At 40.5% G+C, this 22,672-nt stretch overlaps 1 protein-coding gene across 1 annotated transcript in view; it reads right to left on the minus strand.

The window, feature by feature from the left end:
• Nucleotides 1-22,672, minus strand: part of kcnh8 (potassium voltage-gated channel, subfamily H (eag-related), member 8) — a 40,223-nt gene that overhangs the window by 10,909 nt on the left and 6,642 nt on the right. The window contains exons 4-11 of the mRNA XM_085445544.1: nt 19,930-20,057; nt 18,494-18,731; nt 18,236-18,393; nt 11,937-12,141; nt 9,286-9,495; nt 7,779-7,978; nt 6,488-6,737; nt 541-755 (exon numbers count right to left, since the gene is read on the minus strand). Coding sequence (XP_085301670.1) covers nt 541-755; nt 6,488-6,737; nt 7,779-7,978; nt 9,286-9,495; nt 11,937-12,141; nt 18,236-18,393; nt 18,494-18,731; nt 19,930-20,057 — 1,604 coding nt within the window. The remainder of the gene's footprint in view (nt 1-540; nt 756-6,487; nt 6,738-7,778; nt 7,979-9,285; nt 9,496-11,936; nt 12,142-18,235; nt 18,394-18,493; nt 18,732-19,929; nt 20,058-22,672) is intronic.

The following is a 22,672-nucleotide window of genomic DNA, read 5'->3' on the forward strand; positions in this document are numbered from 1 at the left end:
AAATATTAAAAAATCAGGATCTATTAAGGGTGTATGGAGATAATTAAAACAAATGAAAGATTTGATTTGGTGTTTGGCTTTGGGATCCCCAAATTTATTTTGCTTATTTAGTTTATTATTTCATTGCTATTGCTTTAGCAAAATTAGCACCTAACGCATGTCTTCTCACATCTTTCTTTCTTTTCATAGTTCCTTCTTTTGGCATCACAATCAAAAAACGGTCCATGGGGGATGTATAGTTAAAAATCAGTTTAAATCTCCTTCCAAGGAAAACATGATTTGATCCCGTGCTAAATTTGTAACTTTCCTCATTTATTTTGCTTGGATATGCTTTCCACAATGTAAAATAATCTCATGAGATAAGCTTTAAGAAGCTCCAGACTGAGAGCTATTGTTGATGATGTAACTGTAAATGATGTAACTCTCTCCTTTAAAATGAAACTACCACGAAGATTACAAACTGTTTGTACTAATTTCCCTCGCTTTATAAGTTAGCCAATTATATGTGGAATCAATACACCAATACTTGGATGGACTCACGTGTGCCTCGTGTCCCTCTCTCAGGTTGTACGTGAGGTCCTGCTGGATGTCCTGGACGAAGTGGTGAGAGTACTCAGGATAGAGGTCCAACACCTCATAGAGTCCTTTCAGGTTGATACACTGCAGGTCACAGTAGGTCAGGGCTTTCACATCTGCATTGGTTTTTATTACCCGGTTATCCAAGGACAGGTTTGCTCCGATCAGGTCACCTTTACCTGCTCAGGCAGAGAGAGAGTGAGATGGTCAGAAAAAGAGGTGACAGCATAATGTACACTGTGGTAAAGGGTGTTAGAGGCACAGACTCAGTAATCTTTTCTGCAGACGCATCGGGACACATCAGCGATAACTGAAAAGTTTATAAGCTTGGAGGGTGGAGAGGTCCTGGAGCAGAGTAATGCTTAGACATTAAGAGGATTATTCATTTATTCAAGACTCAGAATATAACTTCTTCTGAATTCTAATTAGTAACTTTGTCACTATTATAGACTGTATGTCTTCTATTATTACACTAAGTACTGAGCACAGTGTTGGTTAAGGCAGGGAAGGAAGACACACTCAGCTTGGTAAAGCGGAAAACAGATGATCTCACTGCAAGCCCCCAAAGGTGATAGCTCAGCTAACACACTTTTACAAATCCTCATAGTAAATTTTATTAAGGGTGCACTACTAAGGAACCTTGGACTACATATAATTGCTGCTGCCTCTGCAAGCTTCTTTGGAACCCACCTCCACCTCAGCTTCTCCTTCTCACGTGGTGTCTGACTTAATCGATGTCATGTGTGTTGTAATTTCCACCTGTTCAACTGTGTACCTGGAGCCTTGAGGCTGCTATACCATGACAGAGCCACATACCACCAAACTCCACCTCTATCGAAAAAAGAAAGGCAGCCTGAAATTCTTTATTTGTTTATTACCCAAACGTCTTTTGCTAATTAACGTTTGCCACTGACTTCTTAGATGTTAAAGTATGAAGAGCATAAAGAGGCAACTGCAAATGCATCTGCAAGACCAAAAACTGAGCACTCTATTAACGGGAAAGCTTCAAGTAATACTGTTTAAAAAGCTAAACACTAATGACCAAGTAATACCAAATAGGAAACAAGCTTAATGAGAGAGAGAATAAACAGAATATTGCAGCGTTGTTTTGGTCTATAATTATTATTTATAAATCACTTCCACTGCTTTTAGTCAGTTTTACAGTTTGGGTGAAGTGGCTGTGACAGCTGTTCCTCTCCATACAGGATGAAGATAAGTGCCCCTTTAGAGTTAATATCCCTTAAGCAGAGATAAATTATTCATTATGGTCATTTCGTGGTGTGAACGCGGCTAAATTACACCACAGCTGATGGAGTGGCAGTCATGACTGTTCATGTTCTCCTTCTCTGTCGCTTTCTCAACCCACTCCTTCTCACCCCGGTTATTATTCCTCTCCTCTTTCATTCGCTCCCTCTGTTTTTAGAGATCCAACTGGTTCAGCTATATCAAAACCCTTTGTCACTGACTTTTCTTTCTTTTCCATCATCTTCCTTCTCCTCCATTTCCTCTTTTTCTTTTCTTGCTTCTTTGTTTCACTTCTTGTTTCCTGCTTTGTGTTTCCTGTCCGCTATTCGTCTGCTACTTTGTGTTTCCCAAACTTCCATTTTATTCTTAACATTTTAGCTTTTGTTGCATCATTCTGGTTTTTAATTTGCTTTTTTGTCTTCCTATTTACTTCTTTCTTTCTTCTTTGCTGTCTTTCTTATCTTTTTTGTATCTGTCTCTTTCTAGGTTTCTTTCATTCCTGTCATCCCCATCTTCCTTTTTTAAATTCTCCTCTTCCTTTTCAGCTCACTAGATGCTTCCCCTCTGCCTCCATCTCCTGTTTGCCTTCTAACCTTTTTATCTGCCATGTTTTACTTCTTTCTGAGTTTCTCTGTCTTCTCCATTTTGTGTTTTCTTTCTTTTTATTCATTTTTCCTTTTCTTTTCATTTTTCTTTCTGCTTATCTTTCTGTCTTGTTAACTTTTGATTCCTTCTTCCTTATGTTCCTTCCTTTCTCCCTTCACTCACCAATCTGGACCTCAGCTTGGCTCACTTTTACTCTCATCACTTCTTCTTCTTCTCTTTCCTTTTTTCTTTTCTCATCACTTTCTCTCATCTTAAGCCCCATCCGTTTTCATTTACTTCATCTCATTTGATTCCTCTTGTTTTACACTCTTCTGCTTCCTTTTTTGCCCTCCCTCTTTCAGCACACGTTCTCTCCATCTTCCCAAAGTTTCTCCTCATCCTCTCACTCTTCCTGTTTTTGGTCTTCTGTCTGTTATGTGGTACTGAGCTGTGGCTATGGACTCGCTGTGTGGCAAGGAAGGGGGTGATAGAGAGAGACGAGAGACACATGCTGAGAGAGAGAGAGAACCTTTTTTTTTTCTTCAGACACTCGAAGTTAGCCTGACCTTCAGCACACAAGCACAGAGACAACGCTCTCCGCCTGTCAAGCCTACATACACATATGCACCCACCCACACACACACGCACACAAACACATGCCATTCAGCAGAAAACAGCAGAAAACAATTCCGCCTACTCGATACACACAAACAGGAAAACACAGAAACCTTTTTTCCCCTCTTTTTTAACAGGAGAAAAGGCATGCAGGTGTTGTTTCTACAAACAACTAGATACACACACAAAGATAACAATGCCAAAAGAGGAAAAAACCATGACAGATGGAGTTTCTTGAACCATCTGGCTGTCTTCTATTCTCTGTCACACGCACTTGTGACAGATAGAGTGTATTCCTGTGTCATGAAGGTCAGAAAGCAAAAGCCAGTATGGTCACTTAGGGCAAGAGGTTGCATCGCACAGCAGATGTGCATGCTTGCAGATACAGCTCGAGTGAGTCTACATCTCGATTTGTTCTGCACACAAAGATGGGCATCATTTTATGAACTTTCAGAAAATTCTTCATCTCTAAGCTGAACATACTGGAGTTTTTTTTTTTAAATCTTACTTAAAAAAATAGTCCATTACGTATTGAGTATTAAGTATTGAGCACTGAAGAAGTTGAATGATTACCTTTATAACCATGTTTAATGTGTTAAAGTCGTTTTAGGAGCAGATTTTGTGACTCTTTTGTTCTTTTATCATTCTATCATTCTACCCTGTTATTCAGCTTTGGTATTAATAGTGGCAATGAAGATACAGACAAGACATGTGGGTGGAGAGAGAGCAGATTTGCACTTTATATTTAAGTTCCCATGAATATTAGTTGCTTACTATCGCTTTATAAGTCATTGGAAAGCATAATGATTTATTCTGCATGGCTGTGTTTTACAACTGCAAGCTCATTAACTAAGTGCTTTCCCTCAAAAATGTACTTAACTGCTTCTTCATAGTAACAAATCTATTATACATGGATTACAAGCTTAATATGGTTTGTTCAGTGTTGCATGTTTAAGGTCGCACAAGAACAACCATTTCTTAAGAAACTAAATAAATATGATCTATTCTCAAGTAACAAAAAACCCCCAAACAAAAACAAAAAATGTCTAACAAACTCTTATTAAGACTACCGATTCTATAGAGAGGCCCTCGCAGTTTGACATGTTGCACAGAGCCTTTTGATTGGGATCTGCCAGTTTAAGATGACCATTTGATACTTGCAATACGTGAGATGTTTTTAATCAGGCAAATGCATAATAAAAATGAATAATAAGGACAAAGAGACTTTGCTAAAGTGAAATGCAACTTCATAAATATGAAACGTCTGCAGCACACGTTTCTCTGTTTTATCTAATTTGTTCTTCTCAGGAGACACTACTGGCTGTGATGGCTTTTATCTTTATCAAGCTTTATTTTCCTTTATGCTTTATTTTAACCTTTTTCATTTACTTTTTCTTTCATTTGTATTTCACCAAGACTTCTGCTGTATAAACAAAACAGTCCTTTTTAAATAATTATTGTAATTTCATGAACAAAGACAGCGATATTTTTTCTCGGTTCAAGCTGACTCGCAGCTTTTGAGCACGTTGTGGAACCGTTAATGAGAAGCCCGTTTCTATTTTAGCACGCGGCTTCCTTTGGAATTGCTGAATCGGGGGGATCCACCTACTGAAATAGACTGTTTTTTGTATTTTTCTGTTTCTGTTGTAGAAAACACAGGAGTCAGTTCTGGCTTCAGATGCTGTAATTAGCTGCTGCTTTAGCAAATCAAATATCGATTTAAAACTGAAAGTGAAAAAGCAAATGAATTTGGCCTGGGGTGTCACATAGAGACCTACTTCAGCAAGCAACGAGGAACTGGGATGAGCAGCATTAAAACGATCAAGACTAGAAGAAACTAAAATGACCTAACTCTGTGAATTGGACTGATTAAATGTGCTAGACTCAACTGGACAGCACAGATTAAAGCTGACAGAAGACTGAATTACACTTCTGTGGAAAAGATATGATGAATGCTCAGCTGGACATAACTGGATTGCAATAGTTTAGCCTGGATGGAATTGGACAATTATGGATCGAATGGATCACTGGTATATGATATAAAACAATCGGCAAAGGTTGAATGTCTCTTTCATCACCTGCCAGTCAGCTCCGCTCATCCTCTATGGGCTTCAAGACATCACTAAAACATGCAGCCCAGCTTAAAGAAGAATGCAGCTCCTTCATATTATGTGCACAAATTGACAAGTCCTTCTTTGCCTACTGCAAAAGGAGATTGCTCAAAAATGGCATTTACACTCACTGGTCACTGCATTTGGTACATTTTCAACCGCTCTTTAACTCAAATATCTAATCAGCCAATCACACGGCAGCTTCATCCATCCAGCTCCATCAATATAGGCCTGTAGACATGGTCAAGGCGACCTGCCCAAGTTCAAAATGATTGTCAGAATGAGAAAGAAAGGTGATATAGGAGACTTCAAACATGCCATTGTTGTTGGCCGTTGGCTGGTTTGAGAATTTCAAACACTGCTGATCTACTGGGACTTTCCCACACGACAATCTCTAGGGTTATCAGAGAATGGTCAGAAAAGGAGAAAATGTCCAGTCAATGGCAGTTCAGGGTGCCTGTTTGGCTTCCAAGTTGAGCAGGCAATATGCTGCATGTGCTGGAGGGCTAAATGCTGTATCCCGGGTCTGACTCAGATCCAAGGCTTGTTGTCTCATCTTCACTGCACAATCTAATACAGACAAAAAGGAACCCCCAAGACATGCTTCTAGCTGATTGGAAGGCTGCAGAAGAATGTACAACAGATGTGCTACTGCTGCAGAAGACCACACCAGGTGGCACAAGAACAGGATACTTAGGCTACAATGTTGCCTGGTCTGACGATTCTCAATTTCTGCTGCAAAATTCGAATGAATTTTTAAATATGCACGGATCCATCCCACCTTGTTTGTGTAAATTGTTACAACAAAATGAGCATTGTTGCCTAACTGAGCTTAACCACAGCCTGAATATTGTTGCTGACCTATGACCCTGCACCATTATCTGATGGATGCTTCCAGCAGGATAACACACCATGCCACAAAGCTCAAATCATCACAAACTGGTTTCTTGAACATGACAATAAGTTCAGTGTACTTAAATGGACTACACAACCACTAGATCTCAATCCAATAGAGCACCTTTTGCAATGTGTTGGAAGATTCACATCATGGATATGCAGTCGACAAATCTGCAGCATCAGAGTGATAATAACTTCAGAGGAATCTCTGCTGAGGCCAGTGAGTTGACTTTTTAACAAGAGCTTAATAATAATTCACTGAAAATGCACAATAGCCTCTAGGACAATGTAATCCTTCAAATTCAAAACAATTAGCCTATTTTCAGGATGGGCTTTTACACAAAGAGCCACGCAGAGCTTCGTTATTAAGCTTGCTGTTTCCTTGTTAAAATTAGAAAAGATCTGTTTTCCTTCCGTCTTCCCACCTCCGAGCCCCTTCCTTCTCCCTTTTATCATACCCAGAATGGCCAGCACCATGCCATCTTTCAGCACTTCCATGGATCCTGAGCAGACAAAGAAGATGGCCTGGAGAGCGTCACCCTGTCGAAGGAGGTACTCTCCTGGAGCACAGAAAGAGGTCTTGATGTGCAGTGACAGGGAGCGCAGGCAGCCGCGACTGGCAGAGGCAAACAGCGACAGCTCCAGGATCTCCTTGTTAAGGTGCATGGTGATGTCAGATCGCAGCTCATCTGGGAAGTCCTTCAGCAGCTGTAGAGATGGGGGGGGGGGGGGGGGAAATAGAAATCAGAGAAGGATGTGAGCAGCATGACACTTGTAATTGTAAGAAAAAAAAACACATGTACCTAAAGTTAAAAGATATTATTATTACTATCATTATGTAGTAATAATTACCTTTATACACCATTACCAACCAATGCAACACCTGTGGCTGCAACACAGACAATATAAGGTGAGAATTTGGAGAAACGCTGTCATTTGCACATCATCTATCTGTCCATCCCCTCAGCGGGACAAAGATCTGCAGCTCAGCAGCATCACAGCTGATCAATGAGTCATCAGAGCCAGGCTTACTTTAATCAACAGGCCCATCTATAATTCATTTGTCTGGGTTTCATCATCATCACTCCCTCCACTCCCTGCTCTGTTTTCTGACAGCTGTCTTGCAGGCATTCACAGCCTAGAGGGACGAGTTGCTACTATACTGCTGACTGGTTGCCTCCGTTTCCCTGAGCTTATCAAGCAGAGGTGTTGTTCACCCTGTCTTACTGTGTGTTTTCTCTACATGGTCCTGAAGCCACATTTGCACACTTAGATCTGTTTGCACGTTTCCTTTCACCTGATGTTGTCTTCAACAAAAACAAAATCTGGTTTTGAAAACCAGCCTCGAATCATCATTTTTGAAACTGAAGGCAGAGAGCTTGTCCTCTAAATATCATCATGCATAGACAAAAAAGTCATGTCTTCTTCTCCCTGTGAGTCAGTGCTCAGGGCTAAACACACCTGCATTCACTGTGGGTAATCATAGTACCATTGATTGTATTTTCACCTCTACCGTGAGCCTAAATGTGGCTGACATGTAAGGAGTATGTGAACTTTCAAATGAGTTATCGGTCCCTGTGGGCTGTGCTGTTGGACATTTAAAGTACAAGTGAACAGACCAAGTAGGGAAAGGGTTAATACCAACTGAAGTAATTACTGTATTTGATGCTGATGTTGGGATATCGTCAATGCAAAGACACTTCCAATTTCAGTTTAGCAAAAACCAATCAGGTCGTCTTCCTTTCATACCTCGTTACAGTCGATGCCATTGTTGACCGACCAGGTTGTTTGAAAGTACTCCAGCATTCGCTGCTTGAGGCTCTGCGGCAGATGATGGACACGTATGAAGTCCTTGAGATCTTTGGTTTTGGTGTGGTACAGAGACCAGCGTGAGTACATCCTCTGGATAATGGCTGTCACATTACCAAAGACCAAAGCGTGCATCAGTGCTGCAGGTAAGAAGAGATGAAGAAGGAGAGTTAATGAAGTGGACAGTAAGCATGGATGACATACAGTGAAAAATGTGCTGACAGTGAATTGTCAAGACAGGGAACAAAAATAGGAAACCTGACTAAACTCTTTTCTAGACTGGTTTTGTATCTCACAGTAAACCAAAGAGAAACATCAGCACAAGTGTTACAAGTGCAGCACAATAACAGTAGAAAAACATGGAATTGGACTCAGATCATAAGTTGCTCAAAGCAGGTCAGAGAGAAACATCTAGAAACAGGAACTCTGTCATATTTCTAAAATATTAAATAAGCAACAGGAATAAGGCAGGAATACAACAGTTCTGCCTCCACTTGATTTCTATGATCAAATAAACATCAAATCAACTAAATATACACATGCATATCCTGCAGCTCTACTCCTAGAACACAGGAACATCAGGATTAGGTCTGGCAGGGTCATATTTGATTGGGATGACAGATACCTGTCCTGTTCACCTAAGCTCATCCACTTTTCAGCGGTGCTGCAGCTGTGTCGCATGCTGCAAGACGGGAAAGTGGGACTGCTGTGACAGCGATTACTGATTGTGGCATGAGCCATTAATGAAAGAAAACTGAGCTTTAAGCTTCACCACTGAAAACTAATTACATTTTATGTTTTACACTGTTGTAAGGTCATTTAGTCATATTGTTATTCATGTTTGCATTGAATGATGGAATAAAATGATTTAATTCAATTCCACCCATCCAGTTTGGCCTATGTTTCCATATAAATATGAACAGGTGCTTGGTTCAAGTTTTTATTTCGTGTAAACCCAACAGGGATAGCGTGTGTGTGTGTGTTTGTGTAAGCACATGTTTGTGTGGTGTGTCTGTGACAGCTACTGCTACTGCCCCAGGCAGCCAGGGACATTTAGCATTTAGCTGAACCAGAATTGGGAGTGTCCACAGGGAAAACCCCCACCACGGTGACCTCTCCTCATCCCCAAAACACAAATGTAGTGTAACAAGCCAGTTTAAACCGGATCAGACCTTCCTGCAGTTGTCTGCCAGTGAAATATAACAGCTTACAGTGAAACAAATGATGGACCAGGATCAGATTTTGTTGATGTTCCATCCATCCGTCTATCCTGCTTCACTGCGTATCCGATTTCAGGTAAGGGTCATTTGTACAGGTAAGTATAATTCCACACACTGTTGTCTCAATCTGATCTCATGATAAATGTAAGCATTTCCATCATTTCCAAAACACGTGTGCACTCAAGTTAATGTGACGATATCTCACGACTGATCGTTTGTTCGTGTACCTCCTATAAGCATGACACAAACGGAGAAGATCTTCTCAGCGTCAGTGTTGGCTGACACATTGCCGAAGCCCACGCTGGTGAGACTGCTGAGTGTGAAGTAGAGTGAAGAGATGTAGACGCTTCGGATGGAGGGACCACTGCCAGAACCATTAACACCTCCTGTGGGATAGTACGGCGACTCCAGACGCTTTCCCAGTTCATGGAGCCATCCTGTTTTAATATAGTGTAAACAGCAAACGGATGGTCAGACAGAAACGTTAAATTTGTTTCAATTTCATAACAGCAGTTAATATAAAAATTAAACTCGACTTGTAACAAAATTTCCACAAAATTACCAGCCTTCATTTTTACTGGTTATCATGAAATCCTATGCAGTAATTGGTGAAAAGAAATCTGCATTGTTCTCATGACCCACTGGATATTGACCGGGATCCAGTTATGAAGATGCAAGAACAAGGTAATTGTGAACAGCACAGCTTATCGATGCTAACCAAAAATCAGCCCAACAGGCCTCGTTATACATAAGTGACCTGAGGACTAAAGGGAAGCCTTGTGTTTCGGTATGAGAAGAATTAACACATTTTGCACTGATTTTACAATGCACACACACATAAGTGATGCAGTTGTTGCACCCACCTTTTTTTACGGCTCTACCGTAAAGGCTTAAAATCCTATATGAAGACCCTGATGACAAATGCATATACAGGTAAATATAAGATCTCACTTGCAGAAAAAACCCTGTATCTCTGGTTTTAACGGCACTTCAGAAATTTAAATATGACTTCTGTCCTGTTCAAGTTTGTCTTCTTGTGCACCTCTACACTATTGGTGATGAAAGCTTTTTTTTTTTTTTTTTTTAAACCAAAAAAAAAACCCAAAACCTGCAGCCAGCGAGCCTGCAGGTAGTGCATCAGGTGTGAAGCATAAAAATGAACATGACTTTGAAGTTGCTGAGTTTTGGGGATGTCCAGTGTTGTCACAGGGAGAACATTCATGAGCCAGAACAGCACAATCTTTACTCACCACAAATCCAATTAAGCATATTTCACTCTCTTTGAATTTGTCCACTTCTCCATAATAATAGTTAAAGACTAACCGTTCTGACACAGTGGAGTAGACCCTACATGCAGCATAGATGCACAATTTGCAGGTGCACTGAACAGGACTCTCCGGAGAACAATCTATCAATTGCAACTAGCACTGGAAGCAGTCCAGAGGTCAACATGAAGGTCAAGCTGAAAGGGCCAATTTTAAACGAGTTAATGTTTTTGGCCTTTAGGGATACAGTCTAGTCTGTCTGTCTGTCTGTGTCTTTTATTATACTAGCCTTTATTATAGCCTTTGTATGAGTCTGTTTATTGCACAGTCTGACAAAACTAGATAATGACTCCTTCAGCTAGAACAGAAACTGAGGCTGTTTTTTTAGCCCCACATTTTGTCCCAGCATTTGATGTCACCGGAGTCAGTTTTCCATTAGCATCCTGTAACAAAGTTGATAACAAATCTCTGCAGGCACACATCACATTACATGTACACTGTTACCACAGTGGTGGGTAGCTCTGAGACTTATTAATTTATTTATTTTCACATGGCTACAATATAATGAATTCAATTAATTTTTGGTACAAAACACAGCAACAAATCTTTTTCTTTCTTTGTCTGGTTCTCTGTGATATTCTAGCAACATTTGTGGTGAATCAGCACATTCAATGTCTTCCTGCGAATGATAGGGGGTGGGAAGATTGTATTACATTACTAATCCAAGCACCAACAGCGCCTGAAGATGTTACAACTGATACTGGCAAAGTGCCCAGTAGCACCGGTGCTATGCTGAAAAAAAAGGTCTCGGTTACAAGTCGTTGTTTGTTTTGACATCATAGGATTTCAAAGGCGCTTCGAAGGAAGAACACTACAGATGCAATGTTTTATGTGAGACTGTTGATGGAGAAGTATAGAAAAGGTCGAAAAAAGTGGCACTGTGTCTTTGTGAATCTAGAGAAAGCATATGATATGGTGCCAAAGGAGGAGCTCTGGTACTGCAAGAGGAAGTCAGAAGCGGCAGAGAAGTATGTTAGGGTGGTGCAGGACATGTATGAGGACAGATAGACAGTGTCGAGGTAGGAATGACAGATGGCTTTAAGATGGAAGTGAGATTCCATCGGTGATCTGCTCTGATCCTTTTCTTGTTTGCAAGGGGACAGATGAGGTCAGGCAGGAGTCTCCTTGGACTAGGATGTTGTGACGACACTGAGATCAGCAGTGAGAGCAGGGAGCAGATGGATAAAAAATATGGAGGTATCCTCTGGAGAGAAGAGGAATGAAAAACAGGAACTACGTGTGTGTGAATGAGACGGAAACAAGTGGAAAGGTGAAGGTGCAAGGAGCAGAGGTAAAATAAATGGGGTGAACCATCCAACACAACGGACAGTACACGTGAGAGGTGAAGAAGAGAGTGCAGGCAGAATAGAGAGGGTGAAGAGTGTCAGGAGGAATTCGTGACAGAAGGATAGCAGCAAGAGTGAAAGAGAAGGTTTACAAGATGGTAGTGATGGTAGGAAGCAGATGATCCACTGTGGCAAACCCTAAAGGAAGCAGCTCAAAGAAGAAGAAGAGTTTGAAGATTTGCGGTTAAGATTTCCCCCGCCACTGACCAATATCCCAGTTGTTCGTGTTGTCCTCCATTTCCTTCTTGCCGATGATGTACCAGATGCAGGCCATCCAGTGAGCCAGAAGGGCAAACATGGACATCAGCAGGGTCAGAACCACAGTGCTGTGCTGCGAGTAGCGGTCCATCTTTTGGAGCAGCCTCAGCAGTCGAATTAAACGCACAGTCTTCAACAGGTGCACCACTGACACCTGTAGGTAAACAATAAACCAAGGTGAATCTATTTGTAGATAATGAAGTAACTGGTTACATACAAGTTTTACTGTTAAGAACTTTCACATTAAAGTGAAGTGGAATTCACATTTTGGATTGACAGATGTATTTTTAATTATATGGACAAGGATACATTGAATCTTCTTTAAAATGGTTCTTATTATCAAAGAGTTTAAAAAAACACATAAAACTGACATTCTGTACTAAATTTCAAAGCCAGCATGAACTTTAAATGATTGTCAGTTATTAACAGTAGTCTAACCAACAAATTCTTCTCAAGAGATATAAAAAGAAGTGTCGAAGAACTAAAACATTAAATGTATTTTCAGTTTTCTCAAATTAACCAGCCAACTGGTGTTAAGAAGCTCCCCACTATGATATTTATGGGAGGCATATCAAATAATAGCCACCGACTATGTTAATAATATTTGATTAAGCCACTTTTGTGCACATGCAGCACTAATTATAGGAAAAAAGAAGCATTAGTTACTCAGTTGCTCTCTGACTCTATAATGTGATCTGTATCAAGATTTGCTGATAACCTTGAATGCAAGAGAAATCAGCCTGTGTGTTGGTTTTGTGTCTTAACTTAAAATTCCCACCTTCAGCCGAGTTTGCTTCTCTGGACTTTTTATGCCTTTTCTGTTTTCCTTCATTCTGTAACCACTTAAATTTTGGCCCATGTCTTCTGAGCCCTCCTCTGACTTGCACCTGCTCCTCAGGCAAACTGCGCGAACAGTCTATCATTTGGGACTTGCTGTCATCTTTCCCCACAGGAGATGTACACACCAGGTATTATTAAGAAAGATGTAGGACAAAGAGGACATGTGATACATGTTACATGTGTATTTGTGTAGCGAGGAGAGGAAGCAGGGAAAATTGGGTGGGAAAGTAGGCCAAAAAAATACTGTATATAAAGATAGGGTGTAGTCAAAGCATCCAGACAGTTATCTTCACTTCCACAAAAATAAATAAATAAATAAATACAATAAATCATTCAGCTGTGATATTCTAATCAAGAAATGTCCTTAAAAGGGATTATGATCCTGTTCATATCAATTTAAGGAGAAGAAAAACAGGAGATCTCAAGATCACGTCACTATATTTAAAAAAAAAAGGACTTGGTTTTGGATTTCTCTGTGCAGTAGCAATTAGTCACTGAAGTAGTTTAGGCCATCTAAGAGAAAACAAAACACAGTGATTAGATAAACTTCCTTAAAGAAAAGGAATTCTCCATCAGCTGTGTATAACGGGGCCAAATCACCAACACTGCTGATAAAAATGGTCTCCTGCAAGTGCTTCCAGCAGCACCTTAGGGTCCTCTATGCTGAGCAAATGGAACAAAGCATCAAGAGAAGAGTGACACATTAGAATGATAAAAATAGTGTGCAGGAACACTGGGACCAAAGAGGTCATGCTAGTTAGGCCTTGCACGACCCAGGTAACATGATATATTCTGTGCACAGTGTTTAATGTCTCAACTAAACATTCAAGGCAAGATAACAAACATCACATTGCAAACATTGCAAAGCTAGCCCCAAAGTATGTGGTACCGGACCCAGAGGGTTTGTCTTTAAAACTGTAGAGGCTGGGAAATTATAGAGAGTCAGAGTGAGGAACCCTATGCATTGAAGATGGGGCCCATCAAAGGTGGCCAGATTAGTACAGTGAGATTAATCAGTCTGTCACACTACAAACAGCCTCTGTCATGCACCCAGAAAAGTCGCTGACTAGTCAGCGCAATCAAGACTTCAAGGAAAATGTCAAAGAAAAAGCATAAACTGCCAATTGTAGATAAAACATTTCTCAGTATTGCATAGGTCAGTCTCACGTCTAGACGGTCACTTTAACCTTGCATAGATGTGCAATGCATTGACTGTGGTGTGGTGTTGTCAGGGTACATCTCTGAATGCTAAGCTTATGCAGACAGAGAAGCTAAACCAGGGTCCATTAGAGTACCATGTGCTGACACACCGCTGCATATAATCCACACATTGTATGCAAAGCTAACCACACCATAACAACACAAAATCTGTGTGGATGGATGTCCAACATCTGTGTCCACAGCACATGCATTATTTAACATATCGTTAGCTTCATAGCATAAGTGCCTAAGTCATTGACTTAGTCAAATGACTTAGGCAATTATGCTATGAAGCTAACGATATGTAATAAAGAGTGTCTTTTCTTTGGGACAATTTGTTTCTCTGGCCCCTGGGTTACATTTGATGTGCAGACTCAGATATTTTCTCAGGCTCTGTGCTGATTATCAGCAGGGCACCGTATAACTATTTCATGTAGTAATAACTAGAATATATCAAGGGTTGTTTGTGTGTACATGGGTGCATGTGAGGGGACAAGGAGGTAAAGGAGGGAATTACAGTGCTTGAACAAAGCTAAGAGGAGGAGATATGTGGACTGTCCTTATCAGAGCTTCTCCTGCACATGTCTCCAGTTTTATGGTAGCTTGTCCTATCACCATGAGAAATAGAGAGCTGGTGCAGCACAAGGCGTAATGAAGCCTCCTACTGAGCCCAGGGGAGAGGCACCATCTCCCCTCCACTATCTATCACCACCCCACATCCCACCTATGGAGCGAGCAGGCTGCGCCACGTCCCGTTCTCTCCAGCGCCATGAGTGGTAAGCAATATAATGTAGCCAGCAATGCATATGTGCACCACCTGCTACTTTTTCCTTTAACTTTTCCTCCTGTCACTTCCATCTCACCCCTGCCATTCACATTTTCATTTCCTCTGCTTATCAGGTGTGAAATATATATGCTTTGCAGCCTGATTGCTTACTTCTGCTTTTTGTGCGCGTGAGACCATAAGGTTGCAGAAATGCTCATTATTTCTCCCCCTGTAGCCACGCCTTTAGCCCTGCACGCCTATCACAACAGCATGGCCAGTCATGCATGTTTATTTATTTATTTATTTTATTAATGCCACGGTATCGGCCCAATAAGCATGAATAACATTGTTCCCTAATGCCAACAGGGCATCCAGCCATACAGACCCAGGAGACCTACTCACAGCAGCTAAATCAAGCGGAGGTTTCTGTTTGCATCAACTATGTACTGCTGAAAAAAATGTTCATATCAGTAAAAAGCCAGATAATCTCAGCACACTTTTCATTTAAGAAAGAAGTAAGAAGTGAATGAAATGTACATTGGTGGTAAACATTTTCAAGTGAAGAAATGCTATTCAAATTTCCGCTCAGGACACGTTTTTGGACCTCCTGTGTTATTTTCTTGAAAAAATATTTCAGTCAAGCAGATAAAAGCAAAATTTCTGTGGGAACTAAAATGTACAGTTGTGCATGGAAATGCACACAAAATTTCAAGGTCAAGGTCAAGTTTATTTATAAAGCACATTTACAACAGCTCATGCTGGACAAAGTGCTTTGTAAACTAAAAGGCAACTAAAATAAGTAAAATGCACAACAATGATGTTAATGGGGCTGTTAAAACAAAAAATGTTCAGGCCAACATGTGCTAAAAGCCAGTGGATAAAAATGTGTTTTCGGTAAAGATTTAAAATGTTCGAGTGTTTGTGCAGATCTAATATTTAGAGGCAGACTATTCCAGAGTCTGGGACCTGTCACAGAGAAGGCTCTGAAAGAGTAAAGTTTTAAATTGGATCCTGTAAGGAACAGGAAACCAGTGTAGAGAGGCCAACTCTGGGTTATACGCTCCTTCTGTTTTGAACTAGTCAGCAGATGAACAGCTGCATTTTGGACCAACTGGAGATGATAAATAGAGGTCTGGTCCAAAGTACAGAGAAAAAGGGAAGAGTATTGAAAACACCCAATAAAAAGGAATATATCCAAGGAAAAGGACTAATCGGTGAGTATTGGTAACCTGCCTGGAGCTTGCTGTTCATATAAACAGTGGGGTTTTTTTTTATATTATTTAATTACATATTTCTTCTGTTCCTTTATTCCCTCACAGTAAGAGTACAGCATTGTGCTAAAGTCTTGAGCTACCCCTCATATCTTTTTAATTTTGTAGGAAAATGCAAAATAGGTGCGATGCAGTGAAACAAGTGCAAGCATAAATGATAATATAATCTATATATATCAAAAATCAGTCATGCTGAAAAATGAAGCTGCTCCCAATGAAACTCTGTGTAGAGGATCAAAATGTGATGGTACTTTTCTGTGTTCATAATTTCATCAGTGTTGATAAGCTCTCCAACACTGCTGATTGAAATGCAGCCCAAACCCATGACAGAGCCTCCACCATGTTTTACAGATGGCTGTAGACACTTGCTGTTATACATCTCTCCTGACCTCATCTGTACATATTGACTTTTTGAACCAAAAATTTCAAAATTGGATTCATCACTCCTGTTACCACTAATTTTCAGGCCAGTTCTTAATTTAATTTTGAATACCATACCTGTTTCCCTTCATTAAAAATGGCTTCCTGACAGCCACCCTTTCACTGGCACAATTTCTCATGAAGCTTCAGTGAACAGTAGCTGGATCAGCTGAAGAACCAGATGCATCTCTTAGGTCCTGTGTCAGGTCTTTGCTGAAATTTTCCCCTTTTCCTTAAGAAAACAACTTTCAAATACTGTTTATCGTTATTTTTATATTTGTTTTTTGATCACTCTGCTTTAATGACTTACTCCAGACAATATCGAGATACGCTTCCAGTTTTAAGTTCACATTTCTTTGGGAATCACTTTGTTGGTGCAAAAATACTATTTTATGTCTGCCAACTCTGTTATGTTTTGCATTTTTTGTGCATTCAGCTATAAAATTTGGGTAAAATTATGTGTTTTTGTGACAATCTGCGGGTAACAAAATGATGCACAGAAACCTTTTCATATATACACTTTCAGCGATAACCAGTGTATAGACACCCAATATATACATACAAATTACAGCACCCAGAATCATAGACTTGCTTTTGCTTAATTCTATACTTTTCCCTCTGTCCCCTTCTGTTTCCTAAACTTGTGAAATATGTACAAACATTATCTGCATTTTATAATACACAGAGCAATGATCATGGAAAATGAGAGCATTATAGAGACTATGAAAAAGAGCAAGAAAGTGCAAGTGACACAAAACAACAGAAAAGTCACAAGATAGAATGCGAAACACACTAAAAACAGAAATGACTGAGACATATGACGAAAACAACAGGGAAACAAAAGAGAGGAACACCGCTGAGGCCCCATGGCTCATTTCGGTGAAAGATGGCTTCTGTTCTCAAAAGGGACATCAGCATGAATGCTCCTGTCCTTAGAGGAGACTTCACGCAGAACGTTCCTCAATTACTAGCCATTCCTGCTGATCCCAGCGGGGAAATGGAGGAACTCATGGCCTGGTACCCCTACACACAAATCCTGGCCTACTGAGCATGTGGTATTTCCATTAATAGAGTCTTGTATCAAACCGGTACCACTGCCTGCAGCAGCCTTTTACTACTCGCATCCTTTCCCTCCCTCCTTACCTTGAAAGTAAATATTTTTTTTCATTTTGCTGATTTTTTTCAAACAGCGGCCGAATTCTTCTATTAACCGTCTCCTTTCATAACACAGATCTGTACACTTTCTTCCTGCTCTTTAATACCTGTTCTGTTCTGAGCATTTAGTCAAATACGCACCTATTTGAGACTGGATGCTTGTGTGCATCCATCCAGTACTCCGTATTGAGCTTTTGATCCACTCTACAGCAGCTGAGTGAGCAAACAGTGATATTCAGCACAGTCAAAGCATCCCATTCTCTAAATTAGAGACCAGAGAACGAAAAGTTCTATAAGCAACCAATCAAAACCTCCCTAAAGTGCAATGCTTCGACTCAGTGACATCATTCATCCGGGGACAAGACAACACAGTCTACCTAATTGCTCCAGATCTCTGTTTCTTCCTCCTTTCAATTGTTCTTTAGGGGGATATGTATTTTACTAAAGCAACAGAAAAAAAAGTTTTAATGATGCAGATGTGATAGTTTTGTCAGTGCTTGCTCAGTGCACGTAATTAATATCCCAAAGAGACACTGAAAGAGCTCTGGAAACCAAATTATGTTGCGGTGTTAGGCATCGAGCCAGTTGCTACTCACCACGCTGACTTTCACGGCGTAGAGCAGGTCAAAGGGCAACGCGGCCACCAAGTCGATGATAAACCACGTGGTCAGGTAGTGGATGCATATCTGTCGTGCGTCGAAGACCACCTGGCCTGACTTGCTGACATAAGTGGTACGAAAATTGAAAACGATGTCTGGCAGTTGAAGAAAAAAGACACACACAGGCTTGGTGCTTATTATGAAGACTCAATTATTTACAAGTGACAATAAAACAGTTTTAAGACAGCAACCGACCTATGATGAACAATATCTCCACGGCAATGTCACTGACGGTTGTGCTGCGGGTCAGGTCGTCATCGTTACCGATGAAGCACACGTTATAGGGCACCGTCACGGCAACGTAGAACGTGGCGAGCAGAATCAACCAGTCCCATCCTGCTTTGAATGTGCTGTAGTGTAGTAAGATGAATTTGGATTTCTTGGCATCTGCTACCTTATACTCGGGCAGAGCAGGTAGGTCGCCAAACACATTCTGGATGGGACAATATAAGGGGGAAAAAGCCAGTTTATCCACCTATTTCCACCTACAGTCAAGCGAAAAAGAAAGCACGCCTTCTTTTAATTATTCAGGTCATGAAGGTTTGACAGCATTTATTAATGCACAGCTCTCATAATGTTCCAACTTTCAATCAGGTTGATGTACTGGGCCATTGTAGCACTTTGATAATTTTCTTTTCAGAAATTCTGTTCAACATCCTGTTGCATGTCCCAATTTGGGCCAAATGTTAGCTGTTTGACTGCTAATGTCCTCATTTATGACTCTGAAATATTTTGGTATACAGAGGGGTTCATGGTCTCCAAAGTATCCAGCTCCTGTAGCTGAATTTCTTAGTCTTTACCCCCCATCACCGTGCTAAAGGTTGGTATGAGTTTGGCTTTCACCGAGTGTGGTGTTGCACATTATTGCCAAATATCTCTGCTTTGGTCTCATCTGTCCAAAGCACATTGTTTCTGCAGTGTTCAGTTTAGTGAGAAGAGGGTTTCTTCTGACAGCTCTTCCACACACGCTGTCATTGTTCTGTCTTATTCCTATTGTCTTTAACTTTAACATGTAGACTTTGAGATGTAGCTCTTGGACTTTTTGCAATACTCTGAGCATTGCACAGTCTGACCTCGGGGTGGATGTGATGGGACATCATGCTGGCAATTGTCTTGAATATTTTCTACTTGTGAATCTATTTCACTGTAGAATGATGGACTTCAGATGGTTTAGAAACGGCCTCATAGGCAGCAACAATTTCTCTAAGATCATTGCTGATGACTTTCCTTCTTGGCATTATGCAACACACACCTGAATTCTGCAGACCAACAAACTGCCAGAACCTCTTCTTTCATAGAGGTGCTCACACTTGCTAATATTCAGTTAATCAAGTACATTAGACCCTCTTTTTACTACACTGCTTTTGCATTTGACTTGATTTTTTGTTAAATAAATAATCACATTATTAATACAGGAATGAAATTACTCAAACTATTCATATTGTTGTAAATTCACTGTTTGTGAGAGATATTTGCTCCTAGCCCTTGAGTGTGTCCATTGTGCTTCACTAACAGCAGTTATCTTCTTAATTCCCAAATTGCACAATCTGTCCCCATCCACTTTTTAAATGAATCCTTCATCACAGTGCATCCCGTCCCATTGTTTGAAGAGGCTGATGATATGATGATACCTTGTTGAGTTTAATCTTGCTCTTCTCTCTGCTGTGTAGGTGCCCAGAGATGTGGTAAAGTACGGTACTGCTCCGCAGACGAGCCGAGCTGAAAGGAGAGCCTGTTTTCACCCTGCCGCGCCGTCGCTCTGGAAATGCACACAGGGAAAAATTAGTACACACCGCTCTACAACACTTTACCCCCCAAGGTTAACTGATGACTGAACCAGCCATTATACTTGATGAAATACATAATATTCTGCCTTGAATAGGAAAACATGAATATGCAGCAGTGGGAATAATTCATTTCTAAGCAAACTGTGTTATTTGATCAGAAATGCAAAGATAGTGAATGATATTTACAGTCCTTTGGCCTTTTGTTTGGTCAAAAAACATTTATTATGCTTTCATCCGCTGTACTGGACAAACCCGTTGACTGATAATGTCTTATTGTGTAAGTACCATCTCGAACAAAACAGTGCAATTTTCAGCTTTGATAAGTCGCCACTGGGGCAAAGAGGCAGTTCAGTAAGGTATATTTTCTGTGGTAAATTGCTACTGGTGTGGGACTGTGTGTAGCAGATAAAGTAGATAGTGCAGGATAGTGCAGGAGTGATGTGTTCAGACTGAGGAGTTGGGTAATGGGAGAAGGCACTTTATTGCTGCTGGGTTCTGGGCCTCATTCTCACCGCTGCGCACCCACAGGAAAGGACTAAGGCTAGATTGGCTTGAAAGGGGATAACAACGATAACAAAGCTGCAGAATAGAAGTGATAACTGCTTCTGAGTGTCCTTTGGAAAGTATATGAGTTCTCTGGTGTGTGTTGTGGGTGTGTGCGCGTGTGGACCACAGACAAGGAGAAAAGACAGGGCTCATCCATAACACGGTGCAGCCTTGGGGGACGCGACACGGCAGGAGCACAGAGGCAGAGACATTCTTATTTTTAGATCTAATGAATTTCCCTCCACTTTTAAAGCCATTCTTGTGTGGGTAGAGGGGGCACACAGGTAGGGAGGGGTGGATGTTGTGCATAAGTAGGGGAAGCCGGGGACAGATTGTAAAATCAGATGGAATAGATGAGAAACTCATGGAGGGATGCAGTTGTGAAAAAAGTACTCAAGGATGCAAAAAGTCAAGTAGAGGTGAGAAGCCGTTTTGCCAAAGGTGAAAATGTTTGTCATAAAAGAAGAGAACAAACAAAGGAATGACAGGAGATCGACAAGATACGCCAGAGTCTCGTCTTAAGCTTGAAAGTTTTTGAAGACTCTTCACCTCTCATTCAAGAGGCTTCTTCAGCTCTAAAAGCAAAAGGTGGAGGGTCCCACGTATTTAAACCCTGGTGAGTTGTCCCTCGAGAAGTGGTTGTTGACCAATATTAATCATGAAATAAGGTGTGAAAAAAGGTGTGGGTCATTACCACCGGAGGTTTTGGGTGAAACCACTGTCAGACCTTGCCCCACCCTATCATCTAACCTAATGAGGTTACTTGACACATGATTTGTGATTTGGGTAAGGTGCTTGTGAACGGAAGAAAGAAGAGTGACCTTTACCCTTTAGGTGCACTTGTACAGTGTTGTCCTGTCGAGCTCGCTCTTCTATGTTGTGTCATATCTTTATGTAGTGGCTGTTTGGGTTTTTGGTTAAAGCATAAAGTTCAGGTCATCACTAAACGGAAGATCAGTGGTTCGATCCAGTCTGCATGCCAAATATCCTTTGGTAAAAATACTAGATGGCCTAAGTTGATCTCCAAATCATCCATGGGAGTGTGAATGGGTGTGACTGTTGGAGAGCCATTAACCATAGAAAAAAGTGCTTATATGAATGGGTGAATCAGACAATTTTTATAAAGCACTTTGAGTGCTCAGGTCTAGTAGAAAAGCACTATGTAAGAACCAGTCCATTTACCATTTGCCTTAGTTCACAGGAAGACACACATGATTAATAGTGGGTCTCAAACCCATTATACTGTGCTGTTTGTCTGTGTCAGAGGCATGCAACATCAGCCTCTTTCCTTTTCTATGAAAAGCATTTCATTATATGGGCAAAAATAACTTTGCTTTCTGCTTCCAGTTCCGCCTTATTTACAGAGTAATTAGGCAAATCCAGAAGAGGAAGGTCTGAGATGAGAAACGTGAGTTTGCTTACTTCACAAGCACATAGATTCACACACATTGACTCTGGCTTTAGCTTAGCTTCTTTATGTATTGATGAAAATCACAAAAGCTGGAAACATTGATTGAAGTTCATTTTTAAATTCCCTATCAGACAGAACATGCTAATCCTGACCAAAGCATCTGAACAAAGACTGGTTTTAGATTAAAAAAATAAAAACAAAAACCGATCTATTGTCTTGAAATGCAAGTAAAGGCTTTATACATAATTTATTTAAAGACAGGGACTGATACAGTGGTTAGCACTGTTGCCTCACAGCAAGGTCTTGTATTTGAATCCACTGGACATGTGGGACCTTTTTAGAATAGAATAGAATAGAATAGAATAGCCTTTATTGTCATTGTACAGAGTACAACGAAATTGGAGTGCCACTCCCTTGGTGCAAGTTTCAATAATAAATATAAATGTAAAATATAAAAAGTACAAAAAAAACAATCGTAAGTACTCAAACAATAGTATGTACAATATATACAGGATAGCAGCATTAATATAATGACAGTATGAATAGCAGCATAATATAATGACAGTGACGGTATGGAATAGGTTCAATTGTTTTTGTGCTTATTTACTACGGTGATAGCTCTGGGAAAGA

The sequence above is a fragment of the Copadichromis virginalis genome, linkage group LG22 (genome assembly GCF_057382275.1).
Source record: "Copadichromis virginalis isolate Kocher_CV1m ecotype Utaka linkage group LG22, C_Virginalis_male_GT1.1, whole genome shotgun sequence".
Classification (NCBI taxonomy): domain Eukaryota; kingdom Metazoa; phylum Chordata; class Actinopteri; order Cichliformes; family Cichlidae; genus Copadichromis; species Copadichromis virginalis.